The sequence below is a fragment of the Myotis nattereri genome (assembly GCF_964212035.1).
Source record: "Myotis nattereri genome assembly, chromosome: 20".
Lineage (NCBI taxonomy): Eukaryota > Metazoa > Chordata > Mammalia > Chiroptera > Vespertilionidae > Myotis > Myotis nattereri.
Window position 1 is genome coordinate 12629370 of NC_138096.1, and position 27061 is coordinate 12656430.

At 43.7% G+C, this 27061-nt stretch overlaps 1 protein-coding gene across 12 annotated transcripts in view; it reads right to left on the bottom strand.

The window, feature by feature from the left end:
• The window catches only part of AKT3 (AKT serine/threonine kinase 3), a 227906-nt gene extending 205727 nt beyond the window's left edge, over positions 1 to 22179 (bottom strand). For 11 of the 12 annotated variants that reach the window (XR_013997278.1, XM_081114495.1, XM_081114494.1 and 8 more), the window contains exons 1-2: positions 19938 to 20035; positions 9049 to 9202 (exon numbers count right to left, since the gene is read on the bottom strand). Coding sequence is in view for 11 of the 12 variants with exons in the window: in XM_081114495.1 (XP_080970621.1) it covers positions 9049 to 9094 (46 nt within the window). In the remaining variant the exon portion in view is untranslated. Of the gene's footprint in view, positions 1 to 9048; positions 9203 to 19937; positions 20036 to 22018 lie in introns of those variants that run through there. The other variant, XM_081114498.1, reaches the window with a different exon arrangement.
• Positions 22180 to 27061: the final 4882 nt, after the last annotated feature.

A 27061-nucleotide genomic window follows, 5' to 3' on the forward strand; every position in this document is an offset into this window, starting at 1 on the left:
ACCCTTACATATTTTGAAATTAAACAATACTTTTCTAAATAACTCAAGGTTCAAAGGAATCACAAGCCAAGTTAGGAAACATTTACACTAAATGACAATGAAAACACAGTATTATCAGAACTTGTGAGACCCAGTTAAGCAGTGAAGTAAGATAAATCCACAGCTTTAAATTCTTATACTTATTTAAAAGAAAAAGGTCATATTTCATCTTAAGAAGCCATAAAAGGACAAGCAAATTAAAATAATTAAGAGCACATGCAGTAAAACAGAAAGCAAAGGACAAAGAAAATAAACAAAGCAAAAATGTGGTTCTTTGGAAGAATGAAAGGTATAAACACCTTGCAAGATGGATCCAAGCAAAACAGAGAACACAGGTTACCACTATGAGAATGTAGTAAGGGGATTATCATTATAGATCCTGCAGACATTAAGAACAACCTTATGTCTAACAAATCAAAAACTGGAATGAAACGGACAAATTCCTTAAAAAACACAACTTAGCCAAACCAACCCAAGACGAAACAGAAAATCTGGATAGCCCTGTATCTATTAAAGAAATCGAATTACTTATCAAAATTCTCCAGCCCCGCTGGCTTCACTGATGCCTTTTATCACACGTGTAAGGAGGAAATAAAACCCACCTTATGCAAATTCCTTCAAGAAGTGAGGAGGAGGGAATACTTCCTATTACCATCTATTTTATGAGTCTAGCATAACCCTCAGACCAAAACCTGAAAGGAAAATGATAGATCAATATTCTGGTAAATGCAAAAAAAAAAAAAAAAAGGATCCTTCACAAAATATTTGTAAATCAAAAGTGGTAATATATAAATCCCATCATGACCAAATGGGATTTATTCCAGCAACGAAAGTTAAGACACTACATTAACAGAACGCAAAAACGGAAGTCAAATGGTCATGTCAACAGATATGGAAAATCTTTTGAAAAAATTGAACACTCATTCATTAAAAAAAAACACACACACAAAACCTCTCAGCAAACTAGGACAGGAAAGGAACTTTCTCGACCCGATCAAGGGCAGCCATGGAAAACCTACAGCTAATACGACACTTAGTGTCGAGTAAACGCTTTCCCCATAAGATGAGGAATAAGGCCAAAATGTTGACTTGCATAATTTTACTCAACATTGTACTCGAGGTGCTAACCAGGCAGTAAACCAGACAAATTAATTAGAAGCCCAAGGATTGGAGAGGAAGGAGTGGGACTGAGGCTCTTTGCAGATGACTTGACCATCTGCATAGAAAAGCTTAAAAGTAACTTTAATAAGAATTGGGCCAGCCCTAACCGGTTTGGCTCAGTGGATAGAGCATCGGGCATGAAGACTCAAGGGTCCCAGGTTCGATTCCAGCCAAGGGCATGTACCTTGGTTGCGGGCACATCCCCAGGAGGGGGTGTGCAGGAGGCAGCTGATCGATGTTTCTCTCTCATCGATGTTTCTAACTCTCTATCCCTCTCCCTTCCTCTCTGTAAAAAATCAATAAAATATATTTTTTTAAAAAAAAGAATTGGGCAAGGTTGCAGGATGCAGTCAAAACACAAAACTCAACTGCTGACTGGGAAGGGTGTGTGGGTGGGTGGGTGGGTGTGTCTAGCAGCAACCGTGCAATTCTGTAACTCTGGAATGCAGTGGAAGCTGTCATTTGATGGTTCTCTGCATTTGGCTTACTTCGTAAAACAAATTAATTGAAAGTATAAGAAAAACAAATTTCACAATGTAAATACATCCAATCTCAGAGTTTTAAATGTCATTACCAACAAATTTAATTTTTCTGCGTTTCTTCTCCACTTACAACATCAGTAGCCAAAGGGAGCCCTAGCCGGTTTGGCTCAGTGGATAGAGCGCTGGCCTGTGGACTGAAGGGTCCCGGGTTCGAGTCCGGTCAAGGGCACCGTAGTACCTCTATCCCTGGCCCCGGTCAGGGCTCATGTGGGAGGCAACCGATCCATGTGTCTTTCTCACATGGCTGTGTCTCCCTGTCTTTCCCCCTCCCTGCCACTCTCCCTAAAAATCAATGCACAAATATCCTCGGGTGAGAGTTAAAAAAAAAAAAAAAAAGCCAAAGTGAGCTTCTCTAATGTGTCACGTGGTTATACGGTCACTACCACAGCTCTACTCTCTATGGAAAACGCTTGCAGCTGAGTAGTAAACAGGAAATCATATGGTCATTTTCTTTTTCCTTAATCACTTCATAATTTGTTTCAAAAGTCACTTCGTGAAGAAGACAAGAACAAAAGGCACACAAGTACCTGCAAAGTGAAGGAGAGGGAAAGGCCCTTGGGCATGGGTGGCCCCCCAGAATCGTGCATTTTCTCTTCTGTAACAACTTGTAACTGACTACATCACAGCAATCCCTCATTCAAACATACACTCAGCTATTTACGTTACTCAAGTATGTCTTGCATAGAGGGATTAAGCTACTTTGTAAGACAACAGACTTACAAAGTTTGAGCCTGGAATGACCAAATACTAATATTCTAGTTCATCTAACAAAGCATTTCACAAAATACAAGGCAAATATAATTCCAAGGACAATCTACAGATACGGGAAATCGCAAGCACCAGGCACACTAAGCTGGTTCTATGCACAGAATACAACACGAAAATTCAAGCTGTTAGATATCAATACAAGAAAAATGTAAGAAATTACCTTAAACCTGCCTGCACCCAGCATTTTCATCAATCAAAACGTTTCTAATGATAAAACCACCTTTCAATTGGCACCAACTTCAAAACAGTACGATTAGGAGTTGACTAGAAATACATAACTGATTTTAATTTGTTACCAAGGAGCTGGCTGACCACACTTATAAGAGATTACATACTTCGGATTTTAAGAAATAACACTACGAAGCAAACACAATTTTGTAAATTACAATAAGCCCTCGATCAATATTACTGCGATCTACTTAATTCTGCAACTTAGACCTTTTAAGCTGGTTGAACTTTATTAATGCAGTAAGTTTCTTCACAGCAAATATTGCCACTGGCTCTACCGGAACAAAAGAAGAAAGCAAATTTGACGTCGAGGTTAGAGATATGGAGTCACCTGGAGTATACCTCCTGGGCTGGTCTTAGAAGGAGATCATTTCACAGGTGTTCAATCTGTATACAGATGGGCTCTATGTGCAGCCAAACTGTGGGGGGCTCTGCCTGGACCCCCCAGGAGAAAGCTGCAGGCAACCCCTGACTCCCTGTTTGCTACCTTACATTCGTTTTACCGTCATCTTTAGCATCAACAGTACTATGTGAATGTGTTATCTCCATTAATGATACCACTTTGCAATTGCTCCAGAAAAGTACAGAAAGGAAGGTTTTCTTGCTCTATGCCACTCATAAAGTATTTGTGCTACACAACATCAGTAATTAGCCTTCTACATTTTTTTTTTCATTTTCCTGGAAGATATTTACTGAAGAACAACTTAAAAAAAAAAAAGTACAAGTAAAATGAGATTCTATCTGAATAGGAGCTAACAAGAACTGATTCGGCAATACTGGTTTGAGAAAAAGGACTGGCATTGAAAATAACAGCTACAACCTAACTTTTTTATATAAATACCCTTTATTAATAGTTTACGAGTTTAAAAAAAAAAAAAACACTCCCCTGCAAGCATGATCTCGTAATGTTTAAAACCACATGGTGAGGTAAGGAAGGCAGATATTATCATATTTTTTCTTGAGGGAGTACACACCGAAGTTCAGGTGATAACCATCTGCCCGGGTGTTTACAATAATACTGCTCTTCTGGAAGAAATCCTCTGAACCAAAACATAGCCAAACACCAACAGATTATATAGTGAAATTTACACGAAATTATTATTAAAATTATAGTGAAATTTCTAAAGGAATAAAGTAAGAATGGTGGAGGGGAAAAATGGCCCAATTTGGTTTCCCTTAACATTTCAACTAGTGCTTTCAGGAGTACAATGAAACACTGCCATACAAAGCTTCTTTCAGGGAGTCTGACTTGTTGTAAGTCCAGGAGAAACACATAAATTGTAAAAATAGACAGAGGACGTTACCAGCAATCCCAGTCTTTCATTCACAAATATACCCAGATAAACAGGGATCACTAGATACCTAAAGAAAATTACCACTACTGAAAAAAACACCCCACAACAAAATAAGCAAATTGAAGGAATTATCCAAAGAGGAGAATAAACTTCAAAATAAAATGTATTTAGTGTCCTAAGAATAAGACACTAATGTTAAGTAAAATAAGCGCAGATGGTCATAACCTATAAAGAAAGAAGTCCTGGGAATATAAAGTAATAACTGAAATATAAAATTCAATGAAGGGCTAGAATAAAAGGTCAAGGAACAAAGAGAAAAAAACCAGACGCATGGCAAAATGAAAGAAAAAATTTAAAATAGTGCATTGCTAGAGAAGCTGTAAGAGAAATTAAAAAACAAAAAACATAAAAGAATACAAAGAACACAGAAGGGAAAAAAAATAATAAAAGAAATCTAGGAAGATGTCCCAAAACTGAAGAAAGACATAAAAGTCTGCATTTTCAAAGGGTCCACCGTTTGAATGAATTACAGAATGAGCAAACAAGGACTATAGCTCACCCTCCTTCAATTTCATAATCCCAAGGGTACAGAGCCCCCAACACAAAAAGCTTCCAGAGAACGAAGCAGGCTACCTACAAAAAATTCTTCATGTTAGTGGCAAGCCTCTTACCAGTAAACTGGTTACTGAAATGTAATGGAATTCAACCTTCAAAATTCTGAAGGAAAACTATTTGAAGCCTGAATTCTATACCCAGCCAAGGTATGTACCAAGGGTGAACGTCAAAAGGACATTTTCAAACACAGTGTGGACAAGCAACAAGGGTGAACGTCAAAAGGACATTTTCAAACACAGTGTGGACAAGCAAGCGCGTGCGTGCGCGCGCACACACACACACACACACACACACACACACACACTGAGAAAATTACTTCAGGAAGTGCTCTAGAAAACTGCAAAATAAATCATACCCATATAAAAAGGCAATTCATATTAGAACATCAACAAATAGTATGATTTCAAAACTAGAAAACCACGTGATATTATAAAGGCATATACAGACTTCTACCAATAGGGGGGAAATGTGGCAATTAGAAAATCCAGGAAAAAACAGTTCTGCCCAAACTAGAAGCCAAACTAAAGTATGACGTGAACTTGAGTAGCAACAGCGTGTAAGAAACTCATCTGCTCTCCCATCACATGCATCCTAATACTTTGTTTACGGTTAATATTGTTTACATAGCATAAGAGTGATTACTGCTTTTTGGAATCAAGTATAACTATTAAACCTTGATGATATAAAATAAATGTTACAGTTAACAAATTGGAGAAGAAATGTGAGGAATTCAAGGGAAAGACTGTAAGGGGTACTAATTTTTATTAACTCATGAAGTGGCAAGATTATGTCTAAATAATTTATAGAACGATGCAAAAAGTTTAACTATAAATGCCCCCCAAAAGAGAAAAAAAAATGAAGAGAATAAGTATTAAAAGTAAAACTGCTCATTTTTTCCACAATGGGGATATACTAGATTACTTAAGATTCATCAAAAATAAAGTTTAGCATATTATATATAAAATTGGGGTAACCAGCAGAATTAAAAACAGAAAAGGTCTGCCCAGCCGGCGTGGCTCAGGGGTTGAGCACTGACCTATGAACCAGGAGGTCAGGGTTCGATTCCCAGACAGGACACAGGCCCGGGCTGTGGGCTCGATCCCCAGTGTGGGGCGTGCGGGAGGAAGACAATCAATGATTCTCTCTTATCAAGGATGTTTCTATCTGTTTCTCCCTCTCCTTACCTCTCTGAAATCAATAAAAATACATTTTTAAAAAACTAGAAAAGGTCTAAAATGGTTATCTCTGAGGATAGGAACTAGTTGGAAGAGGTAGAGGGTAGAAAGAGTTTTACTTTGCATTTTATACCTCTGTGTATTATTCAGTCTTATGTTTATTAGACTATTACTTCCAAAAATTAATGCATGCACACACACGCACACACACGCATACACACACGCATACACACACGCATACACACACATGCACGCGCACACACGCACACGCACACACACAAGCACATGCACACTCAAATCACTAGAATTCTCGTTCCCTAACCAATGCAGGAAAAACACCGAGAAATTCTATTTTATTTTTTTTTCCTTTTTCTATATTCCATGTACTATATACCAACCTTCTATAATGGTATTTCAGAGGAGACACAATTAATTAAACAGACTCAACAAGCACTCTAAACCCTTGATAAAAGGTGGCGATAGCAACAGCTTACATTTATGTTAAAATTGCCAAAGCTCACTCACATCCATGATCTTATTTAAAAATACCTTCCTTCACACAGCAGAGAAATCTGAAAAAGCTTTCCAAATCTCTAAAATGAGAATAACATAAAAGGTATTAAACTAAACACAAATAGTCCGCCCCTTTGAAAACAGTTTGGCCGTTTTGATAAAGTTAAATATAAACTTACCATAGGTCCCAGCAATCTCATTCCTAGGTCATAGCCCAAGAAAAATACATCACACAAACACATGCACACACATGTTCACAGCACCTTTACTCATAATAGCCCAAAACGGGAAACAGCCCAAATGCCCAGCAACTGGCAAGCACAAACTGTGGATGGAATAGTACTCAACAAGGAAAAGGAACAGACGAATAAAAACACACTATATAAATGAATCCTACAAGCTCAGGCGGCACACTTCTCAAACCCTGCTCTCACCCCATTATCCTCCCTCGTTTATATTTCCATTACTTTGCTCAAGGGCCAGAGACCTCAAGTTTTATCCTTGGGGTCTCAGCCCCATCCCCTTTTTACAGACCCATCACCATGGTCACCAGAGGAACCGCTTCGTTGCCATGGTTACATACTCACTGCATGGCTCCCTAGCTCAGGGTACCTACCATCATCTCTGCAGCCCAGGCCCTCAGGGACCTCATGCTGGGGGAAGGGTCCGAACACCTCCTCCCAGAGCCCATCTCCAGGCCCTGATGCACAGCCTGGTCCCTGGGACCTCACGCTGGGGAAAGGGTCCGAACACCTCCTCCCAGAGCCCATCTCCAGGCCCTGATGCACAGCCTGGTCCCTGGGACCTCACGCTGGGGAAAGGGTCCGAACACCTCCTCCCCGAGCCCGTCTCCAGGCCCTGATGCGGAGCCCGCTGGCCCCTGGCCAGCCCTCTCCCTACCACATGTGCCTCGCTTACAGCCAGAGGGGGTGAAGGCAGGGTATCTAGGTCCGAGGAGGAGAAAGCCAGAAGGGCCTTCCTCGGGGTACGGGGAGCAGAGAGAAGGGAGGGCCCTGCGGCCCAGCCTCTGAGGGTGATGAGCAGGGAGCAGAGGACGAGGCCCCCACAGCCTGGCCATAGTCTTTCTACCTTACCACTCAGCCCACCTCCCTGCCCCCTTCCGGCCCTGGGCTGTGGGTGCGGGGTCCAGGCTGGGTGACTTTCAGTATTTGTAAGCATCTCAGCAGAACAATAAAGCATTTGGATGTGAAAAAAAAAAGTATTATGCAATGTGAAAGGTGAAAGTAGTCAAAGGACTGCATGGCGTATGATTCTAATCATATGAAATTGCAAAATTATAGGCACAGCAGAGCAGTGGTTACCAAGGGAAGGCAGGAACTTTTCTGGGTGATAGAAATGTTCTATGTCATGATTATAGTGTTTGTTACACTCCTTTCAAAGTTTAGCAAAATTCATGAAGGGCACACTTAAAATGGGTATATTTTACTGTATGTAAATAACTCAATAAAGCTGATTTTCAAAAGCTCAAAAACACATAATCACATTTAACGATTGTCAACAGCTTTCAGCACAGGTATGAACCACAGACCCTAAAAGAATATGAAAATCACACCTTAAAAGGCGATGTTTAACCAGAAAATGACACCAATAACTTAAAAGTCCTGAGAATGAAAAGAGGCCGCATCCTACTCCATTTGGCCACGTGGATAAGCAGTGGTTGCCTAGCAACTAGCCCAAACTCTAGAATTCTAATAAACACACTGACCACATTAGCAGGTGACCTCATAGCGGATAAAATGTTTTACACTGAAGAGTGCTTCCTTTAATATTAAAAAGCATGATAGTACACTTGAATTATTTATCTAAAGTGAGCGTAAACAAGAAATACTAAAAGATCATGAAAAACAAAACATAAAATTAAACATAAACACACACACACACTCTTTCCTCATGTGGTCTTTTCATCAGGACTTTACTTACCTTCTCATGAGATTGTGAATCCAAGAGTTTGTGGGTGAACCCTCGCCCCCCCTCTTTACAGCTTTAATCCCTTCCCCTACCACCACCCAAATTGGCTTAATATAACTGAATAATTTGATTTATGTTTACATGTCTTAAAATGCATACAAGTTAGACACTTAGACACTTTTTTGATATGAAATCATTCTAAAGATTTCTCTCTGTATTTGTAGAGTCCAGCAGGCATCACAGAAAACACGACACCAATTTTGTGTAACATACATGCAGCACACAACATACCAGAAAGCCAAACTTGATTATAAATTACCAAAATCGAGAATTACAGTCCGGCTGGCATGGCTCAGTGGTTGAGCATCGATCTATGAACCAGGAGGTCCAGGTTCGATTCCCAGGTTGCGGGCTGGATCCTCAGTGTGGGGCGTGCAAGAGGCAGCCGATCAATGACTCTCTCTCATCATTGATGTTCCTCTCTCTCTCTCTCTCTCTCTCTCTCTCTCTCTCTCTCTCTCTCTCTCTCTCTCTTCTTTCCCTTTCTCTCTGAAATCAATAAATATATATATATTTTTTTTAAAAAAAAAAGAATTATAAAGAACCCTTGAATAATAAGCAAATTCCTAACACATATGCTAAATATCATCTCTCTCTTACTGGACATAGTACATCACAGTTTACTTTGTTAACAGCATCATAAAAAAAAAATCAGCTTCCAAGACACCACTAAGTGTCAGCACACTTACCAACCACATGGCTTTGGTTTTGTTGAACACTTACCCCTCTTCTGAACCCAACCTTCTTTCACAATGGTCACATCGCTCATGGTGGCTCCCCGCTAGCCCCCAACGTGGAGAAATGGGAGTTTGTGATATCAGCTTTGGGGTTTTTATCTGCTGCTGCTGCCCTTCCCACTCTCTAGTGATGACTCAGCCTGGAAGGAAGTATTGAAGAAAGAATGTCTTTTTTTTTCCATTCTTGGAGATCACACAGCAATAACAAACAACTAATTCTTTGTCGATGTCTTCAATGGGCCTGACCTTACATAAAAGCCCAGCTCTTCCAACTGGGGGACTTATTTATTAAATGGTTGTATAATGAACACACTTCCCTGGTCTTGTGACAGATTTCAAATGATAATGAAACTTTTAACCTAAGAGGCTGCAATAAAAAAAAAAAAAATGTCTTTAAGAAAACCAGTCACACCTACACAAAGAATACAGAAAATGTGTTTGGTGATGTGTGTTTGAGGCGAAAGGAAAGAGAATGAAAGTTACGTGGACTAAAAGTACATCTTCCATCTATGTCTAATGTCAAAATCTCTGTAAATTTAAACATAGTTATGGGAAAGCAATTGTGAATGTTTTTAATTGCTGCATTTTATGTAAAATGCCATGTGCTAAGAAACCAACACTGATGTATGCTTCGTCTGCTTGGTTCCAAGAAATATTTCAGGCTGATTGCAATAAGTAAAATATTACAAATAATACAAGATCAATTACTTTTAAAGTAGACAAAGTGAAACAGAGAACATGAAAATATAAAAAACTATGGAGTATTCAAGATGTGTCAGCAACTCGTATAGGCGCTTCAACCTAGTAGTCATAGGTAATCTTCACAACAACCTTCGTAGGGTACTATTAACTCCATTTCACAGATGGGGAAACTGAGGTTCATAGAGATTAAACAGCTTGCCCGGTTTGAACACAAAATGACGGAGCCAAGCTGTCTGACCCCACAGCCTGCATTCTTAACTCCAAAACGATGTTACCTTAAATCAGTGATTTTCAACTAGGATTTTTAAAACATGCAAAAATACCAACACAATAGACAGATGAAGTATTATAGAATTGTATACCTGAAACCTGTATCATTTTATTAACCAATGTTACCTCAATAAATTTAATTAAAACAAAACATGCAATACCTGACTATTTTAGTCAAGGGCACTGATCTTTTTTCCCTTCGATTATCAAATAAAAAAATGGCAGCAATCCTGGTCAGTTTGGCTCAGTGGATAGAGCGTTGGCCCCCTGAGGTGTCCTGGGTTCGATTCCGGTCAAGGGCAAGTACCTGGGTTGCAGGCTCAATCCCTGACCCTTGTTGGAGCATGTGTGGGAGGCAAACAATCAATGTCTCTCTCTCACATCAATGATTCTCTCTGTCTCTCCCCCTCCCTTAAAACTAATAATAATAATAATTATTATTATTATTATTGCCAGTACAGTAGGTGTCCAGTGTGAAGGAAAATCAAACCGCAGAATTCTAGTAATTAGTTTATAGGTGCCATGAAATGAAAAAGGTTGGAAATCGCTGCCTCCAATAAAGATAAAAGGAAGCCGGAGTAAAAGGCTGTGCGTCTGTGAAGATGGGCCATGCATTTAGCATGAGCTTTCAGGAAGCAATGCAAATAAGGAAACACTATAGGTTTCAATAGTTACAGCACCCACAAGTACTAAAAAAAAAAAAAAAAAAAAAAAAAAAAGTTGCTCACAGGAATATAATTCTTCCTGCGACAAAAGTCTGAAATTTTTATCATGGATCTTTACAAGACACCTTCTAGTGCAGCGGTTCTCAACCTGTGGGTCCCGACCCCTTTGGGGGGTCGAACGACCCTTTCACAGGGGTCGCCTAAGACCATCGGAAAACACATATATAATTACATATTATTTTTGTGACTCATCGCTATGCTTTCATTATGTTCAATTTGCAACAATGAAAAGACATCCTGCATATCAGGTATTTACATGACGATTCATAACAGCAGCAAGATGACAGTTAGGAAGTAGCAACGGAAATAATTTTATGGTTGGGGTCTCCACCACATGAGGAACTGTATGAAAGGGTCGCGGCATCAGGAAGGTTGAGAACCACTGCTCTGGTGTAAAAAAAATACAAGGTCCTCAAAATATCCTCCCACATAAAACAGCACGGGGCTTCACAGGGCGATTTCTGATTGTCCCTCTCAACCTAAGAAGGGAAATACCGAGATAAAACTGAGTGAAAGCGTTTCCCAGAAAAGCACCAAAAACATGGCCCAGGGACACGAGCGTCCATTGCAGATAACCAGGAAATGGACGGACGGACGGACGGACTCCATCAGGTGCTGTTTTCTCAAACGGGGTTTTGATCAAGAGGCCTGCGGGTCAGCAAAGGAGAGACTCCCAGGCTAGTCCTAGACTGGATTGCAGTTCTTCTCCTGATGCAGATGAAGGGCACGGCCTCGCCATTGCGCGGTCAGGAATCCAGACTAAAGATCCCACCAAGTCTGTGTAGCTGAAGCGAAGACCATGGCCATCATGGCCATCGTGTGCCCTGGGGCTGCGACAGGGCCCCCAGGCAGGGCCAAGCCTGTCCTCAAAACATCAGGCTCTCCTACTGAAGAGGGTCCAAAGGGATATAAAAAGAAATTCTGGCCGAAACCGGTTTGGCTCAGTGGATAGAGCGTCGGCCTGCGGACTGAAGGGTCCCAGGTTCGATTCCGGTCAGGGGCATGTACCTGGGTTGCAGGCACATCCCAAGTAGGAGATGTAGGTTGCGTTGGTGGTATAGTGGTGAGCATAGCTGCCTTCCAAGTAGGAGATGTGCAGGAGGCAGCTGATCGATGTTTCTCTCTCATCGATGTTTCTAACTATCTCTCTCCCTTCCGCTCTGTAAAAAATCAATAAAATATATATATATATATAAAAAAAAAGAAATTCTGGAAAAATATTTTTAAAAAAAAAAGATGGAAAAAGAAAAATTCTTTGGTCCAGTAAGTTGGGAAACTTCTACAGACCACGTCTTTCTCTTGAAACATGACGATAAACATACTAAGCATCTCAGCAAATCCTAAATGTATCTGCACACACAGGGCTCTTATTTTTTTTTTTTTTTTTTTTAGTAGCGTGTATTGATATCCAGAGGAGCGCACGTTGGGAAACGCCACAGGATGTGGCCACATAATTCAAGACAAGACTCATTGCACCATTAAAAGCAGGCAACAAAGAAACCACAAAACCCTTCAGACAAGAATCCAAAGATCATTTTTAAATTTCGCTGATGAAACTGCCTGAAGACCTCACCGTGGCCCGCTGGCTGGCTACATGATACACCCAGAGCTGGATCATTAAAAGGGTTATTAACTCCTGACATAAATGATTAGAGGGAGTTAAGTACTGGGGAACACTGGTACAAAATGATGTCTTTTGAGGGGCTGCCCTGTCGGCCTTCTCTTTGCTTCTACCATAGCAAGGGGCCTCACACCTACTGCAGCGGTTCTCAACCTGTGGGTCGCGAACAATGAAAATACATCCTGCCTATCAGATATTTACATGATGATTCGTAACAGTAGCAACATCACAGTTATGAAGTAGCAACGAAAATAATTTTATGGCTGGGGCTCACCACCACATAAGGAGCTGCATTTAAGGGTCGCGGCATTAGGAAGGCCGAGAACCACAGCAGCAATTCTTCGCTTCTGACTATAAAATTACCTAACAGGGGTAAAAGGAAACTCCGATCTGAATATTCTTAGGATTAGAAATGGAAGAGGTCAGGGATCGACACTTAGTAATAACCAAAAGTAATACATATCCAATAAATGTATGTAAAGTGTGTACTTTCCTATTTAAATAATTGCCAAACCTCTATTAAAAAAAAATAAAATAAACACTAGAAAAACAAAAGTATTGTCAAAATTGATTTTATTTTTTTTAAGTGGACATTTCATTATAAGGATCTTAAAGCTGGAAGCGACCTTCGGTTTACAGTAGAGGGAAGGGTGGAGCCGGATGAAGAGACTGGGCCAGGGTCAGGGGGCTCCCCTATGGGGACCCCACACAGGGAACCAGGCGCATGCTCTTGCCACCAGCGCTTCTCCTCAGTATAAAACAAGAGGCAGTATGCATGCGTATAAGCATAACCAATGGACATAAGACACTGGGGGGTAGGGGAGGCCAGGGGATTGTCAAGGGCGGGGGGAAAAAAGGAGACATATGTAATACTCTTTGTAAGACTTTAAGCAATAAAACAATAAAAAAATAAAATAAATAAAACAAGAGGCAGAAAGATCCACATCAACCCAAAGTCAATGAATTTTATTTCATACAGGAACAGTTTCAAAAACTAGTGTTTTAGATAAAAACTGTTCACAGGCGCTTATCTATTTACACTGTTAAAATGTATGTTAAATCAATCGGATAGAATTTATCATCTCGGGGAGGGGCAGTGGCCCCACACATTGTAGAGATGGCTTTCTGCATCGGCTCCTTAAATTGTGAACGGATTCTACCCCGAATCGTAATTTTCAGCTTTAAAAATTGCTCCTGAGTCTCTCCTGACTGAAATGACACATTCCTTGAACCTAAGTGCTCGTTTGTATATAAAAACAATGCTATTAACTCATGAGCAGCAAGCTATGGTCGTTAATTTTCCTGCAATGACAACATTCCTGTACCTCCTCACCTACACTCTCCCCCTCAGTCTATTAAAAATACTAACCTGCAGCTCTAGCTGGATTGGCTCAGTGGATAGAGCGTCGGCCCTCGGACTGAAGGGTCCCGGGTTCGATTCTGGCCAAGGGCTTGTCCCTCAGGTGCAGATGCGATTCCCAGCCTGGGGTCGCATGCGGGAGGCAACCAATCGATGTGCTTCTCTCACATCAATGTTTCTCTCTCTCTCTCTCCCCCTCCCCCTCTCCCTCCCTCCCTTCCGCTTTCTCAGAAAAGCAATAGAAAAATACCCTTGGATGAGGATTAACAACAACAAAAAAAACAACAACAAAAAAAAACACACAAAGAAAACCCACTAATCCGCAAAATGATGAGCTGGACTTGAAGCATATGATCTGTTCCCGAAAGTGGAGTGAACTTCACCTCGTCCTAACTTCCCTAGAAATCTCTTCTATCTAATGACCTATAACAGACAAAATTTGGTTTATTTTCCTTTTAAGCCTACTTCATTAAACATGTCATCACTGGGTAACCTAATTTTTCCCCTTCTTATAAAAAAAAATTGCACACGAAATTCTTGGCAGATTCAATTTAGAATTTCCACAAAGTGGTTATAATAAGGGTACTTTTGTTCAGACTATTTGAGAATTTGATAATAACGGAACCTGAATGTCATTTTACAATTGAAAAAAAAACACATTTTCACATCTTTCACCTCATTCAGTAGCATTTTTATTTGTAAAACAAGCTGACAGTGCCTGACACATACTAGATGCTCAACAAATATGGAATAAACCAGTGGATAAAACAAGGCATGAAGATTCCGCCTTAACAAAAAACCGACTAAACAAGCTAATATTCAAAGTCAACAGAAAGCCATCAGGTGCTGTTTTCTCAAACCTGAACTTTAACATTATGGAAGCACCCACATATAAATAATAGAATTATAATAAACATTATAGAATTATAATATTTCTATATTATAGAAATTATAATATTAGAATTATAATAAATATTCGTCCCTATCCATTGAAGGACGCTTCCTATAGACCTCCATTAATTATAAGGACTATCACACATTAAAATTATCCTTTTTTCCTCAACATTTTTGACAATTTTTTGTTGAGATGCTCAAGTTTCAATTTCCAAACAAATCATCAACACTACCCAAAATTATCCCTGATGGGAGGAAAAAGAGAAAAAAGAATGGCATATTTTCTTAATAATATGTGTAAGAATATTATCAAGCTATCTCTTTACTTATGACGACCAACCATTCAATTTGAAGCAAAAATTAAACTCCTTCAAACATCCTGTAAAAGTATCATTCACTCAATGAAACATATACTATACATACATGCAGTGAATAAATATGCATTGATTGTCTACTCTGTGGCAGGGACTACGTTACATATACAGGGAGACAAGCAAAACCAAGTATTTAACATCCGTTTCCAAACCTTCAATAACCTGCTATTAAGGTGCTCTCTAGGAAACCTGTGACCAACCAATAATGACATGATTTCCCCCCCAGTTCCCAGAACGAGTTCGTGACAGGAAACAAGAGTGACTACATGCAATTCAAGTCTCCAATCAGGTCGGCGTGAACTCTCAAAAACATGACCAAATTATTCTTCAGAAGTCCAGTGAAGCACAATGCTCTCAAATACATTAGAAATTAATACCTATCACTGTGGCATCACAAATGAAATTACGACAGAAGAGGAGAAGCAGGGTGACAAAGTTAAAAGGGCAGCTCAGCAATTCTCTCTCTCTCTCTCTTTTTTTTTTTTTTTTACAAATAAAGGTTGTCATTAACATAGGTTGACAATTTCCGGTGTTCATGTCAAAGTTAAAGGCCACCATACAATTCTGTAATACAGCTTTCTCTCAACTATAAACTGGGCTGTCATTCATATTATGTAGCATATACTCGCTCTGCACCACCATTTTTCACGCACTTTGCAGATGCTAGTCAAACTGCATTAGTGAAGATAACATGTTCAAATACATAAGAAGACTGCTACACTGAAATACCAATGCTTGAGAAGGGTAACCATAATGTAATTTTATGGTAGTCACCTATGCATAAGAAATAGGTGAAACTAATATATGCCACCAGTGCAAAAAGCTCTCCAAAACTTTTGAAAGGATTTGAGGGAAAAGAAAAAGACTGAAGTGGGAGCGAAATTCAAGGCAACCTGCTCTCACTTGAAGTAACTCTAAAAGCCAGTCCGTCCCTTTCAAGAGTTATAATCCTGTGAAAACACATAACACATGGGGAAGTGGGCCACACAAATGATCTATTTTGAATGCCTCTCCTCTCTTCTGACTGGATTTTCTTAAAAGTCTTTCTGTAAATATCTTCGCTGAGCTTTACATTATGGGGGAAATACCTGCAAAAATACAGACAAGTTTCTGACTTTCCCACAAAAGAGCCCTTCTTCAAAATTGCCCATTCGTAAAAATCAGCTTTGCAAACTTCGAAATATACATACAAAAACATAAAGCACTTCCTCCCTCTTCCCCACGCCCATTTAGGGTATTTAAATGCCATTTCAACCAACACAGCCCTTATTCATCAAAAAAGCATCCCGTGCCCTGACCGGTTTGGCTCAGTGGATAGAGCGTCGGCCTGCGGACTCAAGGTCCCAGGTTCGATTCCAGTCAAGGGCATGTACCTGGGTTGCGGGCATATCCCCAGTAGGGAGTGTGCAGGAGGCAGCTGATCGATGTTTCTAACTCTCTATCCCTCTCCCTTCCTCTCTGCAAAAATTCAATAAAATCTATTAAAAAAAAAAAAAGCATCCCGTGCTCCAGCCAGGTGGCTCAGTTGGTTGGAGCATCGTTCCTTACACCAAAAAGGCTGCAGGTTCGATTCCTGGTCAGGGCACATACCTAGATTGGGGGCTCCCACCCCAGTTGGGGCACATGCAGGGGACAACGGATAGATGCTTCTCTCTCTTCTCTCTCTCTCTCTCACTCAAATCAATAAACATATCATCAGGTGAGGATAAAAAAGAACAGCACTTATGCTGGGCGATATATTTAATATTCTAATATGGAACAACTAGGAAAACGCTTATTGGATCCTTCCGAGTCCTAAAACATTGGGCAAGCCATGGATGAATTATCCCCTGCCCGTCTCTTGTAGACTGTGGCTTGTCTCCATGTGCAGGTACCTATGCTAGCAGGGGCAGGTGGAGGGCTGCTACTAAAAGAATTTTGGTTGCACAGTTGGCCATATTTCCCCAATACACATGTCAGATCCTTCCAAACTCTGTCCTGGGACCTCTCTGGTTATAAAATGGAAAAAGAGTTCACATACACACAGAACACAGCTGGTACATGCTCCACTACAGGCCAAGAATCAGCTTGACCTTTCACCACCAATTAAAGGGAGAGCTAACGTGCAGGTATGGCATGTTATGAAGGGCAATGGACAAGCCAAAACATTTGGGTCCCTTTTTGCAACCTGCCCCACCAGAGTGATGATGCTGGTCCCTGAACTCTCTGTGCCTGTATTTCCTTCGCCATAAAAACAAAGATGCAGAGCATCGGGTGAACTCCAAACAGCCCTACAGAGCCAACATGTATGACTCCTCAAGTTCAAATCTGCTCTCTACTTCACTTATAACTGACATCTTGGTTAACAATATTGTGATCATACAGTTCCTGTCCACAAAAGTCCAATAGAGTTGGGAAGATACAACATTCACACACCAACTGCACACGGACAAAACCTGAACTGAACTCCAGTCCTAAGGAAAGACCATCTTCCTCCCTCTCCCATGCTCAGCCCCACAAACACAGGATTTCTTAACTCAGGGGAGAGAAATTCTCACTTGGAAGTCTTCTCGTGATCTGGTCTAGCAATTTTTTTTTTTACCTTTCCCTTTGAATACTAGGAAAATATACCTATTTGGATGCGTAAAATATGTGCAGTTGGCATTAAATAAATATATAGAGTGTTGAAAAGAAAAGGAACTAAAAAAGCAAACCCACGGCTCAAGAAGCATATGTCAATTTCTCTATCAACTACTATTTGAAGATATCCCGCACAGGAAGTATATTAACATCTAATCCACTGGTGCTACAATAAAATACGTAAACATTTGAGGCAGTTAATGCAGCATCTGAAATAACTAAAATGAAAAAGGATGTTGTTATGGGTCAATCTACAGTAACCTGATTTCTCGGAAAACGGTTATACAACATTATGGAAAGTTAGCATTGTCACTGTGAACTCTAACAGGTACCTGTTAGTAAAAATACTAAAAGAAAGTGTTTTCAGAATGAGGGAATTTAAAGTGAGGTGGATTTTTATAAACCAGAGTAAGTTTTCTCATGTTAAAATCACTTTCAAAAATGTAGCAGGGGTCATCATGAAGATTAAATGCATATATACATAAATGTAACAGTGCCTGGCACATGGCAAGGGCTCACCAGGCATTGGCTAGCATGAACCCTGCACTGAATCTAGCTCATGAAAGACCATGATAAAATAATTAAGTTAACATCTGATGATTCAGGACTATCTTTGCAGGAGACTACAGAACAGTGCATGCACCCTGGCCGGTTTAGCTCAGTGGATAGAACATCGGCCTGAAGACTGAAAGGTCCCGGGTTCAATTCCAGTCAAGGGCACATGCCCAGGTTGCAGGCTTGATCCCCAGTAGGGAGCGTGCAAGAGGCAACCCATCAATGAGTCTCTCTCATCACTGATGTTTCTATCGCTCTCTCCCTCTCCCTTCCTCTCTGAAATCAATAAAAATATATTAAAAAAACAAAATAACAGAACAATGCATGCTGTAGGAAACCAGGATTTGGAATACTGATGTGAACTCTGAAACCTGAGGTTAAAAATGGAACAATTTTATTTTTTTTAATATATTTTATTGATTTTTTTACAGAGAGGAAGGGAGAGAGATGGAAAGTTAGAAACATCGATGAGAGAGAAACATCAATCAGCTGCCTCCTGCACATCTCCCACTGGGGATGTGCCCGCAACCCAGGTACATGGCCTTGACCGGAATTGAACCTGGGACCTTTCAGTCCGCAGGCCGAGGCTCTATCCACTGAGCCAAACCGGTTTCGGCAAAAAATGGAACAATTTTAAATGATCTACGTATTTTAATAAATCTATAAAAATTAATTATGTGCATTTCTTAAATTAATTTAAGAAAAATGCAAGTCAAATTACAAGACTGATTTAGTCAAAACAAAATTAAATGGCTGCTAACAGAAAAACACACCTGAAATCTATATGTTCATGTTGACACCAATCAATTTAATAAAAAAAATGTTTTAATATTTAAAAAAGGAATGGCTTCTTTTTCTGTCTTGCATGTTGTTATTCAATTCTGAATGGTTTCAAATGAAATATTTTTTAATGTTGAAACTTAATCACACTCTAAAAACAAGATCCTATCAAATCATGCTAAAATGCAATTAACACCTAGTTAACAAGGATTGCCTTAGCTTCCCAAGGCTGAACTCTTGACCTTCAAAGGTATAACACAACAACAAAAAGTGTAGCTATCCTTCCACAAAGATATGCAAAGTTTAAGTAAACTCTAAACTTCCACAAAGTCGGTTTGTAAAACGGGTTCCTCTTTTTAAAGAAACCCAAATAGTTGTAAATTTCCATTGAATTTCTGCAAGAAAGAAAACCTCTCACAGTTAAATCAAAAGCTAGAGTTTAAAAAATCTTAAATCCTTACTTTGCACAATACTCTATGCTAACAAGCACATTTGTCCCATGACATGTTTGAGCAAAACATGTTTACATTCGCCGTGATCTGAAAACAAATTTTCTTTCTAATGGATGTGAACTTCTGAATAAAAAGTAAAATAAAGTTCTCAACCAACCGGCCTCTATCATACAGTTCACATTCTAATATTTGTTGAATGAATGAAATCTTACTTAAAATACTTTACAGCCATAAACTTACATGAACAACAACGTCCAAAGAAGAACCCTTAAGTACTCTGACAAACACAACTTAAACTAAGTCAATAGCAAATTAAAAATGAGTTTTTAAGTTGGAAAATAATTCACTAAATCACAGAAAGGCTGTGTCTGGGACAAAATGAATACAAATAATAGTTTCACAAATTATTTTGCAGTTACTTTAGGTTTGTTTTTTTTTTTTTTACACTGGAAGCAAACATGCTACCGCAAATACACAGGAGAAATACACGTATAGCTGAACCAAAAAAAAAAAAAAAATCTACCTTCATCTAATTCCAGTTTCATCTCATTCATGTGATATATGCTCTCCTCTCACTTTAAAAAGAAGCTCAAGCCAATTAAGGATAGTGGGGCCAACCTGGTGAGAAAAGCAAAAAGCAGATCTTCAGTACCATCTCCTTGGGAAACTTTCAAAGTCAAGATTGCATATTTGTCAAAAAGAAAATTGCGGGGCAAAGGTAGGTGTACAGCTGTGAATGCATGAAAATTTATTCTCGTATGAGTGTTTATTCATTATTGTGTTATTTTCCACATGAACAACTGCATATATGCAAATAAGCGTGCATTCAATCGGATACCCCAGGAAACTAGTAATTTATTAATAAGTACTTTAATAAATATGTTCATGTTTTAGACAACCACGTCGTGAATGTATGTATGTGTGTGTATGTGTATTAGACAACCACCTCTTGGAATAGTCATGTTCACTTATACATATTTTGCAATGACACTCAAGTTCTGAAGAGTAAGTTTCCTAAACCATCTTTATTGGACTCTTCCACCTTGTGTGTGTGTGTGTGTGTGTGTGTGTGTGTGTGTGTTTTCAGTGATTTCCTAACAACTGTACAATCTACTTTAAGGAGCTCCCACCCAAAATGAAACCCAGTGGCTGCCTAATGACCTGCAGTGAACTAAAGAGCTGCAGGACCACGCTTTCCCAAATAAGGGACACACACACACATACCTCGATGGATGGTTTGGGGCAGCTGGCAATGTACTAACTGCATTTTAAAAAAGCCATTCTTTCATACCCGTTAGCTTCGGGATGAGCGTAGGAAGCGTGACCATTTTATTAACGCCAGCAATTAGCCTGCAGACCCATCAGGTCCACCGCGGACTCTCTACCTCGCAGGAACCTTAGGAGCTTACAAACTACTGGGCTCTGGACCAATCGGCGCCCGGGAGGCAGGCGTCGGGGTGCTTTTCCTAACACGATGCTGCTGGGAGACCGGGGCGCATCCTCCCCTTGACCTGCAGGCAGGCACCGCCTCTGCGTGCAGAAGAGACACGCTCCCGATCGCCATTGGAAACCCGACGCCCGGGCGATGCAATCTGGCCTCCCCGCAGATTCCCGGGAAATCCCAAACGCGGGGTGACCCCGCCAAGGAGCCGGGGCGCACCCCGCCGCCGGCCAGGTTTCCACTCGGGGCTCCCAAGGGCCCCGCCGGCATCATGGCTGATGCAGACCGATGCGCAGGAGGCGATGCACGAGAGGGAGGCCGGTTTGTTTACTTGCAGCCCAGCCGCCGCCGCCAGCAGCAGCGACAGCATCACTGGATCCGCCAAACCCAGCATCTTCCGCACATTTCTATTCTTAGCACACAACTCCCCAGCGGACCGAACCCCGCTACTATGGAAAACACGGGCGGGCACGCCACCCACCGCCCCCCGCACCCCACCCACCCACCCACCCCGCCCCACCCGCCCGCGCCGTCTTCCCCGCGCGCCGCCGGCCGGGTGGGTGGAGGAGGAAGGAGACCCCGGGGACGCCGGTGCATCCTCGGCGGCACCCACCCCACCCCACCCCACCCCACCCCACGCGCACGGCGGCCCGGGCGGGACGCACGCAGACAGCCCCCTCCCCCCAACCCAAACACGCCGCCACGGGCTCCACGCGCGTTACATAACCTCGCCGCCGCCCCCGGCCCAGCGGGCGCCCCCTCCCCACGCCGCGCGGCCGGCCGGGAGACCGGGGGGTGGGGGGAGCCTGGAGGGGGGGCGCGCGCGGAGTTGCGCAGAGACGGGAGGCGCCAGGGCCGGGGCAGCCCAGACGCGGCCGGGACCGCTAGGCCGGGGAACCCTGCCCCGGCCCCCCGCGCGCCGCCGCCCCCCGGCTCCCCCCGGGAAGGGAGGGGGCGCCCGTGTCCCCGCGCCGGGCATCCCCGGCCTTTCCCACCCACACCCGCGCCCCAGCCTCCCGACCCAGCCCCCGCCCCCGGCGCAGGGACCACCCCGGCGCCCCCGCCACGCCACCCCCCAAATCCCCCGCCCGAGGGGGCCGGGCCGGGGTCCGAGGAAGGGGACCCGGGGGGAGGGGGCGCGGGCGGGGGGCGGTGGCTGTTACCTGCAAAGGCGGCGGCGGCGGCCCCGCAGCTGCTCGGGCGGCGGCGGAGGATGGAGCCGGGGGGGCGGGGGGAGGAGAGGGGGCGACTCGGGGGTCCCCCCTCCCTCCTCCTCCCCTCCTGTCCTCCCCCCACCCCGCAGAGCTCGGGCCCCCTGGAGCCCGGTGCGGCGGGAGGGCAGGCGCGGGGCTGCGGGAGGGGAGGGAGCCGCCGGGCCGGGCCGCGGCGCTGGCGCGGGAGGCGGCGGGCGGGGGAGGAGGAGGCGGGGACTCGCTGGGAATCGGATGTCGGCGGCCCCGTCCGTCCAGCCGGCGGCCCGCTGGGCGGGGGCCGGGCGCGGCGCGGGCGGGCGGCGGGGCGGCTCGGCCCCGGGCGCGCGGCGGGGCGGGGGCTCCGGCCTCCTCTCCGGGCGCGCCCCGCCGGGGTCCCCGCCGCCCCCCGCCCTCCCCGCCGGGGCCGGTTGTTGACTTGGAGGAAAACTCCTGACGTCAGGCTGCCTCGCGGCGGCGGGAGCGGCTTCCCCGCGCCCCCGGCCTGCCCGCCGCCCGCGCGCCCGCCCGCCCCGCCGGCCTCGCCTCGGGCTTCCCCGCGCCCCCGGCCCGCGGCGCCCCGCGCCCGCTCCTCTCGCGAGAACATCCCCCGGCCGCCCGGCCCGAGACGCCGCCGGAGCGGGGCCGGCGGGAAGAGCCGGGGTTCCCCGCGCCCTCGTGGCCGTGGCGGCACCGGAGGCCGCGCGTGGAGGCGCCTCCCGGAGAGGACCCCCCGCGCGGCTCGGGGAGGTCGGGCGGGGGCGCAGCTGGCAGTGCGGGGCCCTGGGCAGTGGGCTCCCCGGGAGCCGGGAGGGGGAGACCCCACCCTCTGCACCTCGGGGGTCAGCCCCGAGCCTGGAACCCTTGCGCCCTGGCCCCCGGGGACCCCACTGCCCGGCCCAGGAACCGACCCGGGCCCCGCCGCGCTGCCCGCCCGCGGCACCCCGCAGTCGGGACACGGGTTGCGGGGGGATCGCGACGCGCTTTGAAAATCACCCCTTGTTCAGGGCTGTTGGTTCGCACTGACTCGGGGGGCGGGGGCGGGGGGATGCCGCGGTGGGCTGCGCGCCCTGCGGAGAGGATGCCATTGCTTCCCGGTGAAGTTCATGGCTCCTGGGAATGTTTGCAAAGGAGACCCTGTTTTTTGCAGGTTGGCCATGTTTTGCCATCCATCACACTCCTGAGAGTTGCAAGAGAAGTTGTTGTTTTTTGGTTTTGCTTTTTCTGACATGTTTTGTCGGTGCCGGAGCTCTTTGGGGGGGAAAAGGAAATGTTATTCCGCCGCAGGACTCCTGCCTGTGGATGCACACGTGTTCAGGCTCCCAGGCAAGATTCTTGTTCACGCTGTTGGCTTCTTGCAGTAGAAGAGTTTGTCCTCTTGACTTGCACTTCCTTCTCTGCCTTTCCAGGTCCTGACAGCATTGTGATGGTTCCCATTGTTTTATACTATGTCCCTTGAATTTATATAGTGAGTGTATATATATATATATTTCAGAGAGGAAGGGAGAGATAGAAACATCAGTGATGAGAGGGAATCATTGATTGGCTGCCTCCTGCACGTTGGACCGAGCCTGCAACCCAGGCATGTGCCCTTGACCAGAATCGAACCTGGGACACTTTTTATGCTATGTCCCTAGTAGTTACACGGTGAGTTGTATGTATACATCGATGTCCACATCTCTTATGACATGCACATCTGTTGGGATGGTGGACAGGAGTATGAAACCTAATAAAAGAAACGGTGTAGCCCTGGCCGGTTTGGCTCAGTGGATAGAGCGTCGGCCTGCGGACTGAAGGGTCCCGGGTTCAATTCCGGTCAAGGGCATATACCTTGGTTTCGGGCACATCCCCAGTGGGGAGTGTGCAGGAGGCGGCTGATGGATATTTCTCTCTCATCGATGTTTCTGACTCTCTATTCCTCTCCCTTCCTCTCTGTAAAAAATCAATAAAATATATTTTTTAAAAAAGAAAGGGTGTGGTTTGTTTTTTTAAAAGTCAACGTTCTCCATTTGTAAGGGTAACGTTTCCCTGACCATTCTAGAACAGATTTTGTCATTTTAAGATACACAATTTGCCCGAGAGAAAAGTCCTCAATTGCTGCTTTTTTCCTTTTCCCGGATTTCCCAGCACATCGTGGACTGATAAGTAACCCGAAAAGTAAAAGACCGTATCCTAATTTATTCAGTGTGTCTGTGTGGAAAATACACATAATTTACTCCCATAATTATCGGAGCTCGGACAGTCCCTGTTGGCAAAATAATTCAGTTACAGATTTCTTGCTGTAAACGACAAAAATGGGTCAGATTTTTATTCCACAGTAACTCAACCCACTTTTTATTTTTAAAGAAAATAGTTCCTCATGACACCAGCACTAAAAAGGGGGGCAGTGCTCTGGAAAGCTTTTGAATATTTGACTTTGAGAGGTGTGCGACTCTGAATTACTAGATCTATCTTATCGATGGCAATTTTCATTTGTTTCCAATTTTAACCAATATATTTGTTAAAGCCAAATTTGTCTGATGAGCCATACGGCCTCAAAGTACCCTGCATAGGCCCATCAGATTGTATTAAATCTCAGCTGGATTAATCCCTAAAATTAAGTATTGTATAAACTATAATGGCATATATACTCTAGACTTCATGTAGAGTATTTGAAAAATGATAAACTTTTATTTCTGCTCTACTTTGCTCTTATACTGTAGTAATGTCATCAACTTCTATAATAAAGGCATATTAGTCTTTAGTACAGAAATATTATTTATTATAGAACTACTTTATTTTTTTTTTATTGATCTTAGAGGAAGGGAGGGAGAGAGAGAGAAGCATCAATGTGAGAGAAGAACATCGATCGGTTGCCTCCTTCAGGCGCCCCAACCAGGGATGGAACCCACCACTAGGCATGTGCCCTGACCGGGAATCGAACCCGAGACCCCTTGATATGGGACGATGCTCCAACCAACTGAGGCACACTGAACAGGGCAGAGCTATGACCTATTTAAACAACATCATCCTTTCTCTCAGACGGTGCCATCGTGAATTGGCAGAATCTGCCAGTTGTGGCGTGATGGTACCTCATACGGAATGTATGCTGGCTTTCTCCTCTTCGTTGTCATCACACCCTAATAAAATGGGGAAGAGCAGCATGTCCCTCCTAAATTTTGGAGAAAACACTCTCATTTTTTTTTTTTAAATCCTCATCTGAGGATATTTTTCCATTGATTTGTAAAGAGAGTGGAAGAGAGAGGGAAAGACAGAGAGAAATATCAATGTGAGAGAAACACATCAATTGGTTGCTCCTGCACATGCCTCGACCAGGACCCAGGCTGGGATGGAGCCTGCAACTGAGGTACATGCCCTTGACTGGAATCGAACCCGGGACCCTTCAGTCCACAGGCCGATGCTCTACCCACTGAGCCAAACTGGCTAGGGCTCATTCTTTATTAAGCCAGATCTTCTTAAGACTAACATCTTTCAGTAGTAGAAATTTAGGTGTCGTAAGAAAGGTAGTCCCTCTTCTGGGCTAGAAATGAGTAAATGAGATAGTGAGAGCTTCTTTCTGTTCCACCATTTGTTGGGGGGGGTCACTTAAACTAGAAGGAACATTTAGAATTTCAGGACATCAGGTCACAAAAATTAAGCTACTGCTCCTGTCCTATTACAAAGGACATCCTGTGGCCAGTGTCCAGGACCTGGCACATAGCACGCATGAGATACGTATTCGTTGAATAAATGAATGAACAAATGGACAGATACATCTACCCCTGCCCTCTGAGCAGTTTACATAGTTCTTTCCTCTCGGATGGCTTATTGGGAAGGTAATGAACACACTTTGGAGACTTGCAGACCTGAGTTCAAATCCCACCTCAACAGAATTTATGTCTCAGGCAAGTTGCTTAACTTTGCTAAACCTTAATTTCCTCCTCATGTGTGAAATGACAGTTACAACCACTTCAACCGCTTATTAAGAGAATTAAATGTGATGAAATACTAGTAATCAGTAGTATCTAACACATAGCGAGTGGTCAGCCAGCTAAAATAACTCTACCATAAATGGGACCATATCCGTTACCATAGCACTAGCTGCTACAACAAATAAATACAGACCTGTCCTGGCGCATAACTATAGAAGTGTATTTCTTGCCCTGGCCGGTTTGGCTCAACGGATAGAGCATCGGTCTGTGGACTGAAGGGTCCGGGTTCGATTCCGGTCAAGGGCATGTACCTTGGTTGCAGGCACATCCCCGGTGGGAGGTATGCAGGAGGCAGCTGATCGATGTTTCTCTCTCATTGATGTTTCTAACTATCTGTCCCTCTCCCTTCCTCTCTGTAAAAAAATCAATAAAATATATTTTTTAAAAAATAAAAAGAAGTGTATTTCTCATCCATGGAAAACTCTGAATGGCACACAAGTCTCTCCCGGGAGCATTTACCCGCATGGGGCCCAAGTTCCTGCCCCATCGAGGCTCTCACACATTTAACACAAAATCACATCCAGCTGGCGGAGGGGGCAGAGCATGGAGAATCACGCCGGAAGGTTCTGTGACATGACTTCCATTGGCCTTCCGCTGGCTCCAACCCTCCCAGGTCACCTGACTACAAGGCAGGCCCGGGAAGTGGAGCTTCGCCCAGGATGGACAAGGAATCGGTTTGATGTCCAGCCAGCCAGTCTCTGGCACGGCTGGTTTCTGAAATAACCGTGTTAAGCCTCCAGCTGTAATTAGCGAATATCCTCCATGATTAATAGAGCAATTTCCAAGAGAGCGGAGTTTAAATCCAGATATAAGTAGCAGGAGAGTCCGTTGCCATGGCCATCGGTACTAATCGTCCTTTTCTCTTTTTCACAGTTGTCTTTCTCGAGGTGCAGGTCAGATGTCTGTGTTAGTAACACACGAGACAGCCCCAGGAACTGGCTTGCACTAATCTAAACTGGGTGCCTAAAGCCCTCTGAGAACGCCCCTCTTATTTCATTGTCACATCCCCCCCCTTACGTCTAGAATATGAATGAAGATGTTTCAT